Raw genomic sequence first — 10,800 nt, forward strand, 5'->3', positions numbered from 1 at the left:
CTCTCTGCAATACCTAGGGCCAGTTGAATAGCTTTGATTTCAGCAAATTGACTGGATTCACCTTCTCCTTCAGTAGCCTCTGCAACCCGTCGAGTGGGACTCCACACAGCTGCTTTCCACCTCCGTTTCATCCCTATGACGCGACAAGAACCATCGGTGAATAGAGCATAATGTTTTTCTTCTGCTGGCAACTGATTGTATGGCGGAGCTTCCTCAACCCGGGTCACTGGCTCTTGTTCCTCATCCGTGACACTAAAGCTTTCACCTTCGGGCCAATTTGTAATTATTTCCAGGATCCCAGGGCGATTTAACTTCCCAATTCGAGCGCGCTGCGTAATGAGGGCAATCCACTTACTCCAAGTAGCATTGGTGGCATGGTGGGTAGAGGGAACCTTTCCTCTGATCATCCATCCCAACACCGGTAGTTGGGGTGCCAGAAGAAGTTGTGCCTCTGTACCAATCACCTCCGAGGCGGCTTGGACTCCTTCATAGGCGGCCAAGATTTCCTTTTCTGTTGGGGTATAGTTATCTTCAGACCCCCTGTAGCTCCGACTCCAAAATCCCAATGGTCGGCCTCGGGTCTCGCCAGGTACCTTCTGCCAAAGGCTCCAGGACAGACCATGGCTCCCGGCTGCAGAGTAGAGCACGTTCTTCACATCTGGTCCCGTCCTGACTGGACCAAGGGCTACAGCATGAGCGATCTCCTGCTTGATTCGGACAAAAGCTTGCTGCTGCTCAGGGCCCCAATGGAAGTCGTTCTTCTTGCGGGTAACCAGATAAAGGGGTCTCACAATCTGACTATACTCAGGGATGTGCATCCTCCAGAAACCTATAGCACCTAAGAAAGCTTGTGTTTCCTTTTTATCAGTTGGTGGGGACATGGCAGTGATTTTGTTAATAACATCCGCAGGAATCTGATGCCATCCATCTTGCCACTTCACCCCCAAGAACTGAATTTCTCGCGCAGGTCCCTTGACTTTGCTCTTCTTAATGGCAAATCCAGCTTCCAAGAGAATATGAATTATCTTCTCTCCTTTCTCGAACACTTCTATTGCCGTGCTCCCCCAAAAAATGATATCATCAATATATTGCAGATGTTCTGGAGCCTCACCCTCTTCTAGTGCAGCCTGGATCAGTCCATGACAGATGGTAGGACTGTGTTTCCACCCCTGGGGCAGTCGGTTCCAGGTATACTGCACTCCCCTCCATGTAAAAGCAAACTGAGGCCTGCATTCTGCTGCCAGAGGAATGGAGAAAAATGCGTTAGCAATATCGATGGTCGCGTACCACTTTGCTGCCTTAGACTCCAGCTCGTACTCTAGTTCCAGTATGTCCGGTACAGCCGCACTCAGTGGTGGAGTCACTTCATTCAAGGCACGATAGTCCACAGTCAATCTCCATTCTCTGTCAGATTTTCGCACAGGCCAGATAGGGCTGTTAAAGGGTGAGTGGGTTTTACTGACCACCCCTTGGCTCTCCAGCTCTCGGATCATTTTGTGGATGGGGATCACGGCATCTCGATTCGTCCGGTACTGCCTGCGGTGCACTGTTGAGGTGGCAATTGGCACTCGTTGCTCCTCTACCTTCAAGAGTCCCACTGCAGATGGGTTCTCTGATAGTCCAGACAAGGTATTCAATTGTTTAATACCTTCTATCTCCACTGCAGCTATTCCAAAAGCCCACCTGAATCCCTTAGGATCTTTGTAATAGCCATTCCGGAGAAAGTCTATGCCCAAAATACACGGAGCCTCTGGACCAGTCACAATCGGGTGTTCCTGCCATTCCTTCCCAGTCAAGCTCACCTCAGCTTCCAACAAAGTCAACTGTTGTGATCACCCCGTCACTCCAGCAATGGAAATAGGTTCTGTCCCCACGTGTTCCGATGGCATTAAGCTACACTGTGATCCAGTGTCAACCAATCCTTCATAGTCTTGTGGCTCTGATGTGCCAGGCCATCTGATCCACACCTTCCAAAAAACCCGGTTCTCCCGTGCCTCTTCCTGGCTGGAGGCAGGGCCCCTCTAAGCCAAATTGTCCTTCTTTCCTTAGTCATATGCCTTAGAAGTTCCTTCAAGGGGATCGGACATGTCATCGTCATCAGCATACTTAACATCTCGGCGACGAGTGACCGGAGCTGCTATCCTTTTGGTGATACTTTCTCTTTTCTTCAAATCACGCACCCGTTGTGCCAAAGCAGCGGTGGGTTTTCCATCCCATCTCCTCATGTCTTCTCCAGACTCACGCAGGAAAGCCCATAACTCAGCCCGTAGGATGTACCTTCTCTCCCCATCAAAGGAGCGCCAGCGTTGGACACCAGGACCTCTAATTTGTACAGCTGAGATTTGAATAAGGTCCTCCTTAATCTCTTCCCGGAGTTTCTTATGATTCTCCTCTATTTTGTCCTCTAGTTTCTGCAGTCGGGTTTCCACTGCTGCAATTCTGGCATGAGTTGGGCCATGCACAGCATCTGCATACGCTCAAAGCTTCTTTGCCATATCGAGCACAGTCTCATATGTATCATCCCGCTTCATTATTGCTAGGGCAGAAGCGTATTCAGGTGGCCCAAGTCGCACAAGTTTCCTCCACATCACAGGTGTGCATGGTACCAGGTCCGGATTCCTAGTTGTTGTATCATCTGAGAAAATGAGCTCTGCCAGCGCCATCTCTCTCAGGCATTGGATCCCCTGTTCTATGGTCTTCCACCGTGTCTGCTGCATATAGAGATCATCCGTACACAGGTATCGTTCTGCTACGCTTCTTAGGACCCGTTCCCAGAGGCTGTGAGGGTTAGCCGCCCTCATCATACCTTGATCGATGACAGGATCATGTGACAGGGATCCCAAATGCCTCGCTTCGGTACCATCCAAAATCGTAACCTCCCCTGCAGCATCCCAAAGGCGGACTAACCAACTAATTATAGATTCGTCAGGCTGTCGTCTGTAATCCTTTCTTAGGCCTCTGAGGTCCTTCAGAGAAAAGAAGTCAATATTAGCTCCAGATTCTGTGCCCCTTGATGTGGCCTCTGATTTTGGTGAGGGTCCTTCTCCTGCATCATCATCATCATCATCCTCCACCTTTCGATCATTCTTGCCTTTACACTTTCCACCTCTTGTATTAGCTGCAACAGCCATGGTTTGGGGCCTACTGTCTGATTCAGCTGCTAGCCTGGAGCCTGGGATGTTAGCTGCAGCCTGGGTCACTGGGGTAGTAACTAACTTATCTCCCTGTTCCCTTTCTGCTATCTGCTGCTCCACAGTATCTAGCAGAATATGGTAAACAAATGCCAAGGCCCAGCTCACTGCAGTAATCCTTTCTTCCTTAGTATTACCATGGCACTTGTCCCTCAAATACTTTGCCACCTCGACTGGATTCTGAATTTGATCAGATGGAAAGTCCCAGTCTATAGGATCAGAAAATCCCTTTAAAGTCTGGCCCATATCCTCCCATTTCCCACTCCAGTCAAGATTTTTCCTGCTTTGTTTTACTCCTGAGTCAGGAGTGTCTCTAACCCCTCTAGAAATTTCAGCTTTCATTTTATACACACTCCAGACAGTATAGAAAAGGCTTAATAAATTAAATGCCAGAAAGATGGTTTCTTTCAAACTCAGGGGAAATTCAGTATTTTCTAATAGAGATATCAACAGTTTGGAGGAGAAGAAGGAAGACACAGGCTGAAAAACCCCTTCCCCTTCTTCTCCCCAAACAAACTGAGTACACAGCCATAACAACAGTCCATACATTCCTGACCGACACATCATCACACATAAGACCAGTACAATGACTATTCTGGTTAGTGCCCCCCGCTTACAAAAACTACTTATTAGGGACAACACCAGAGCTATTTTTGAGTAAGGAAATAATCCCAGGGACCATAAGGGTAGCAAAACTTCAAAAACCCCTAGAGACCAGAAATACCGGCAAACTTCCACTCCAAATGACATTATGAATCACCAATATGCCCACAAAATAACCAAAACCAAAATATTATTGTTATAGGTTTTTTTCCACTGTTTTTTTTTTTTGGCCTCAATTTCCCGGCCAATGCACCAAAAAATATACTGTCCTGGTTTAGGACAAATTAGGGGAAATCTCCAAAAGGGAGCCCTCCAAAACAAAACAAACCTCCAACCACCCCTCCCCCAATACCGGGTTCGGGAAGGAATTTCTCGGAGGAGCAAAGTGGAAAACAAAACCTATTTATTTACAAGTAACAAAAGAACACTCCCCAACACAAGAAAAGAAAAGAAAACCAAAACAGACTGTGTTGAGAGGGCGCCACTCTTCTTTGCAAGCTTCGGGTGTCCTGGAGCTCTCAGGTCAGGTCCGGAGCCAGTCCAGTATCTTCAGGGGAGGGTAAGAATGAGCAAACAAGAGAAAAGAAAAAAAACAGCGCAAAAAGCAGAAAGGAAGCAAGCAAAGCGGCTAGCCAAGCCAAGCAGCAAAATCAAAAAGCCAAAGAGGCGTGGTCAAACCCCCCCTCCTCTCTTCCCCGCCCCGCCGCGGCAAGACGGCCGCGGGGGGGGGGGGGGGGGGAAGAGAGAAAAGGCACAGCTGCCAGACACAACACACGATATTGGGATAAAGGCTGTCAACCCACGACAGTATTAAAGTTCTTTTTGGGCAACTGCATCAAACCCCCTCCTCGCCCTGAAGTCAAGGAACCAGAGAGGTTTGTTGCCGCCAGCTTCACTGTGACTTTTGGCACCCGAACAGGGACCCTAAAACTCAGGGCTCCCTGTGTCGGTCACATCAGCTGGGGTTAGCTGATGGATAGGCCAGTGCTCCCTGGGATTTTGGATTGTGCCTGGACCAGCAGATTCATTATTGCTTCAAGGGACCTTGCCCAGGATCTGTAGGGACAACCACGGTTTCACCTGCATAGGATTGCAGGTGGGTTTGGGGAAACGCAAGACATTTATTGCCCATTTTGCCACTGTGTTTTCACAATATGCACCCACGTCTAATCATTGATTTGGGGTGTTCCGGTGGCTCTTCCCCATAAGGTAGAGAAGGAGAAAAATGGACAGCCAGCTCTCCAAAGCAGAAAGGAACATATATGGATGCTTTAATTCTCCCTGATCGTGACATATTATTTTCAAAGAACGAATTAAATCAATCATGAGGTGGATCATTAAAAGTTTTCCAGATGCCTCTACTGAGGAAATCCGTACCATTGAATTTTGGGACTCAGTGAGAGTTAAATTGTACAACCTTTTGATCAAAAGCGACCACATTGAACCCCGCATGCTCCCCATCTTCCACACCATCCTTGAGACCCTTCACCAGCAATCAGCGCGTTGAAAACTCAATCCATTGGTCACTCCTAATACAGGACTTCCTCTCAAACCTGCCTTTTTCAGACCGTCCACGATGGTCCAAGATACATCATGCCCGGGAGACTCAAGATGGAAAGAGCCTGAATGTGGTTCTGGGGCCCGACCATCCTCCCTCCATCTTGGCTCCTCCACTTCCTGCTACCACAACCTTCTTTTCCACCCTGAATGAACCTCCAGACTCCACCCCCACAACTGCGGGTACCGCCCCCACTATCAATCATTCCACCTCCACCCTGGGCCATGCCTCCAGAACTCCACCCTGGAAGTCCGCCATCCTTGATCAAGGCCCTTCCTCCCCAACACCTGACAAAATGGCAGTGCTTTTTGCCTCACCCTCCAACAAAAATATAACCCCATGATCAAAGATACTAAGCCCAACGGTCACACTATTACTAATCTGAATGTTTCTGCTCCAAGTTATTCTTCCTCCCCAGAAGACAGTTCGGATTCCCCAGAGCCACCTCACCCCTCAACCCCAGAAGATCCCATGGAAAGGATCTGGAAACAAGCAGTTAAGGAAGGAGACTGGCAAATAGTCTCAAAACTCCTCATTGCCCTAGGGTATTATGAAAGAAGGGGGCAGAATCCGAGGTATCACCCATTGGTTTACAGGGAAATCAAAGAATCAATGTAGGGCAGCTAAAGACCACAGGAAGGACTTACCTTGTTTTAATGGCCTAATGAGGGCCATGTTTACAGCACATGCCTTAACCCACTATGATTTAAAATATATTATGACCATGTTGTTGTCACCTACAGAATACACTTTGTGGGAAGGGGGATGGAAGTGTTTACTAAATCAATTAATAGAAGACTATGCTAATAATGAGGCAAGGGCAGAATTGACAATCAACCATCTAGCTGGAGAAGGACAACACAGCCTACCAGATGATCAAGCAGCAGGTAGGTATCCTCAGAGAAGTATTGGATGATTTCAAAGAGATGGCTTTGAAAGCTTTAATCCAGGTATCGGATGGTAGTACCCCCAGTTTGGACTACCTTGGGCGGCTGCAGCTGAAGCTTTAGGACAATTAGACCATCTTGGGTGTCTGTTAAGTAAGCAAACCAATGCTAACTCCCTCACATTGAGTGGCCTGCTCTCAGATATAGACACCATCAGACATGCCACCTTGCAGAACAGCAACAGAGTTTTTACTCTGGGCACATAGGCATGGCTGTGTAGACTCTGAGGGCATGTGTTGCATGAACCTCTCCAGCCACAGTGAGTCAATCCATAAGAGCATTCAGGTACCTACGGAAGGGTTCAAGAATCTTCAAGTGGAAAACAAAGACTGGGTGAAAAAAATCTTCCAATCCAAGGGACTAAAGGGTTGGATGACATCTAGCTGAAACAGGACCAATTATTGTCTTAGTGGTTGTTGTGGCATTGTTAATTGTCCCATGTTTATTTGGATGATTTTAGAAAGTCTTAAAAAATTCTTTCAGTTCTATTTTGTTGTAAAACAGAAACGGGGAAGATACTCAACACAGGCTCCTCATGGACTCCTTGGAGATGAGAATTGGAGGCCAGGATGGCACAAAAACCTCTCAGAGACTCCGTGTGGGAAGAAAAACCCTTAAAAGTGCCTAAAAGTATTCTTCAGTCCATAAAATACCTTAAAAACCTTGAGTATCTCAAGGCATTAATGAGCCCCACTGAGTGTCAGTACAAAGCTCTCCAGGGACTCATTAAAGCAGATAATTGGGGGCATGATTGCAAAACCTCTCACAGAGTCTGTATCAAAAAGGAAACACCAAGTACCTTCAAATACCTCAAGTACCCTGAAGCATTAATGAGCCCCACTGAGTGTTGTTACTGACAAAGCCTCTCCAGGGACTAATTACAGCAGATAATTGGAGGCCATGATTGCACACACCTCTAAGAGACTCCAAGGCAAAAGCCAAACCCAAAGACTTTGGAAAACCTGAAGTCCCTGCAGGGAGCATTCAGGAGTCCCCAGGGCCATTCCTGAGAAAGGCTCCCCATGGACTCCTTCCAGCAGATCCTTGAGGCCACTGGGATGTGGGCTGGGGGGGATGCTGAGGGCAGGACAAGGGGCTGACAGTGCCCAGCCTGGATGGGGCTGTGCCAGGAGGCCCCAGGGCCTCAGGACAAGGTGTCTCCTCACAGCCCTTGGTGGCACAGACCCTGCTGCTGTGCCCCAGGGCACCAAGACTTGGATTCTCTTTGTCCCCACCTGTCATCACTGCCTGCAGTTCTCTGCTCTGCCTGGGGCCTGGGGACACGTTCTCAGTTGTGTCCCTCACTGGGACCCATTAAAAGTCCAAGAAACTTTGGAGTTGAATTCTGCCTTGGAGTTCTGGAGAGGTTTCTTTAGCTCCCTCTCAGGGATTGATGTTCAGGGCCTCAGCACAAAACCTCAGAGGCTCATTAAAGTCCTTGTGCTGTGTCTGTGCTGATGAGCTGGGCTGGGCTGCAGGCACAGAGACAGCTCCTGGTAACCAAGAAGAGCTTCAAAAGCACATTTCTCTTGATGAGCAGCTCTTCTGCCAGCCCAGCAGGGCTGGGGCACTGCCTGCAGCCACCCTGGGCACAGCACAGAGGCTCAGAGAGCTTCAATCAGTCAGGGCTGGGAAGGTGCTGAGAAGTGCCTGGGGCAGAATCACTGCCAGCCCTTGGCACAGGAACCTCTGCCTGCAGGACAATGCAACTGCAGCTCCTGGAGTGATCTCCTAAAGCTGGAACATCCCAATGCCTACAGACCCTGTGAGTACATTCTCTGATTGTCTCTTGTGCAGAGCAGCCAGGGGTGCCCAGGTCTGACCTGCAGAGCAGGGTCCTGCAGCCCAGGGTGCTGTGCTGGGGCAGGGACTCTGCTGCCTGCCAGGGACAGCTCTCAGCCAGCTCTGGCAGCTGCTCCCAGCACTGGGGGACAAGATCTGGGTGGAAGGAGAGAGCTGGTAAGGCTTGGAAGTGTTCTCCTTGTGTGTTCTGGATGCTGCATTGTTCAGGACTGCTCCCAGCATGGGATTTAACTGCAGAACATTTTCCAAGCAGATTATAGAGGGAGCACAGCAAGGCAGGGGCTGATTAAAAGGGAAAATCCTGCTTTATTAATCTACTGCACTGGGTTGCCTGGATGAGAAACTGAACATAGATATTACTCTCTCAGTTCAGGCATAGAATTTATAAAAAAACCCTCTCTGAATAATCTGAATAATCCACGCAGTGACAGACATCAGCACAGGGCCCCTCACAGGCAGCATCAGTGTTGCTTTTACAGTCTCCTCAGGGTTCCTCTGAAGTTTTCATAAGAGCCTGCAGAGCCAGAGCTGCCCCTGTTCAGTGCCAGAGCTGGGAGGGGTCTGCAGGGCAGAGCTGAGCCCGCAGGGCTGGGCTTGGCTCTGACAGCACTGGTAGGGCCAAGCAGTGGGCACAGGGAAGCAGCTGCTGGCAGGGACAGCTCCAGGCAGCAGAGCCCTGGGCAGGCAGTGGGGGGAAAGTGCCCCCAAGCTGTGCTGGGATAATTCAATTCCTCTCCAAACCCAATTACTCTGTCACTACTATTTTACAGATCCTCATGCGAAGGGACAGCAAATGTCCAACAACAGCTCCATCAGGCACTTCCTCCTGCTGGCATTGGCAGACACGCGGCAGCTGCAGCTCCTGCACTTCTGCCTCTTGCTGGGCATCTCCCTGGCTGCCCTCCTGGGAAACGGCCTCATCATCAGTGCTGTAGCCTGTGGCCACCACCTGCACATGCCCATGTTCTTCTTCCTGCTCAACCTGGCCCTCTCTGACCTGGGCTCCATCTGCACCACTGTCCCCAAAGCCATGCATAATTCCCTCTGGGACACTAGGAACATCTCCTACACTGGATGTGCTACACAGGTCTTTTTCTTTCTGTTCTTCATTTCAACACAGTTTTATCTCCTGACCATCATGTGCTATGACCGCTATGTGTCCATCTGCAAACCCCTGCACTACGGGACCCTCCTGGGAAGCAGAGCTTGTGCCCACATGGCAGCAGCTGCCTGGGCCAGTGGCTTTCTCACTGCTCTGCTTCACACAGCCAATACATTTTCCCTGCCCCTGTGCCATGGCAATGCCGTGGGCCAGTTCTTCTGTGAAATCCCACAGATCCTCAAGCTCTCCTGCTCACACTCCTACCTCAGGGAAATTTGGCTTCTTGCTGCTAGTGTCTGTTTAAATTTTGGTTGTTTTGTGTTCATTGTTTTCTCTTATGTTCAGATCTTCAGGGCAGTGCTGAGGATCCCCTCTGAGCAGGGACGGCACAAAGCCTTTTCCACCTGCGTCCCTCACCTGGCCGTGCTCTCCCTTTTCCTCAGCACTGGCACATTTGCCTACGTGAAACCCCCCTCCATCTCCACCCCATCCCTGGATCTAGCCCTGTCAGTTCCATACTCAGTGGTGCCTCCAGCCCTGAATCCCCTCATCTACAGCCTGAGGAACCAGGAGCTCATCTACAGCCTGAGGAACCAGGCTGCTGTGAGGAGAATGATGACAGGATGGTTTCAGAAACATTAAACTGCTGGCCAATCTCTGCAAATCACATGCAAAAAAAGTCATCTTTGATACTTCCTGTTGGTTCAGTAGTGAGAGGTTTTTTTTTTCTTTATTTTTCTCTTTCCATATTGTCCAAAAAGAAATGTCATATTTGTTCCATTTCTCATTTTGTTTCTCTCCACCTTCACTGTGGCCAGAGATTGTATCCATGAGGCTTTGTGCTCTTGGTGGCTTTAAAGGAACTAAAGAATCTCCCAGCAGAGTTTTCTGCAGAGATGTCCTTTTGTTACCTTCTCTGGAGCTGCAGCAGCAATGTCTATGTGCAGAGCTGGGGGCAGATCAGTGCTGGCCCAGCAGCTGTGCCCAGCAGCATCAGCACTTGATGTTGCCAGTGCTGCTGCCATGGCCCTGCCCCACTGCCCTGGTGGCCCTGGTGTTGCTGCAGGGCCTGAGTGCTCTTGGGGCCGGGCACAGGCCTGGGGGTGGCAGTGCCGGGGCTGCAGCAGGGACAGGACAGGCCATGGGCACTGCTGGGGCAGCGCTGACACCTCAGCCCAGGGCCTGGGGGCTCCAGGCTCCTTGCCCAGACTCTCTCAAGAACACAGCCAGGCCAATGCTCAGCACAAAAAAGCCCCATGAGCAGCCCCAGGCTGGCCGTGGGCAGGCTGGGCGCAAACAGCTGTGCAAGGGCCCTGGGGCAGATGGGAAGGAGCAGCAGAGCAGGGGCTGATCCACCCCCAGTGTGCTGGACAGCCCAGGGCAGCGTCCCAGAGCATCCTCATGGAGCTGCCAACATCCCCCCTCTGCAGCCCTGGCCTCTCCCCCAGCTCACACAGGTGCCCCATCCTTGCAGGCACAGACACAGCAGCACTGGCTCAGCAGCCCCTGTTTGCATTGCACAGAGCATGCAGGAGCACCCCCATGCTGTTGCTGTGGGGACATGAACCTGAGGGAGCACAAATGCCATCATCCCTT

General features: G+C 50.1%; 1 protein-coding gene across 1 annotated transcript; it reads left to right on the top strand.

Moving 5' to 3' along the window:
• Positions 1 to 9,063: 9,063 nt before the first annotated feature.
• LOC132087191 (olfactory receptor 14J1-like) lies at positions 9,064 to 9,846 on the top strand. The gene has a single exon (XM_059493221.1). The coding sequence runs from the start codon at positions 9,064 to 9,066 to the stop codon at positions 9,844 to 9,846; it is 783 nt and encodes a 260-aa protein (XP_059349204.1).
• The last annotated feature ends 954 nt before the right edge of the window (positions 9,847 to 10,800 follow it).

This window comes from Ammospiza nelsoni, unplaced genomic scaffold (assembly GCF_027579445.1).
Source record: "Ammospiza nelsoni isolate bAmmNel1 unplaced genomic scaffold, bAmmNel1.pri scaffold_54, whole genome shotgun sequence".
Classification (NCBI taxonomy): domain Eukaryota; kingdom Metazoa; phylum Chordata; class Aves; order Passeriformes; family Passerellidae; genus Ammospiza; species Ammospiza nelsoni.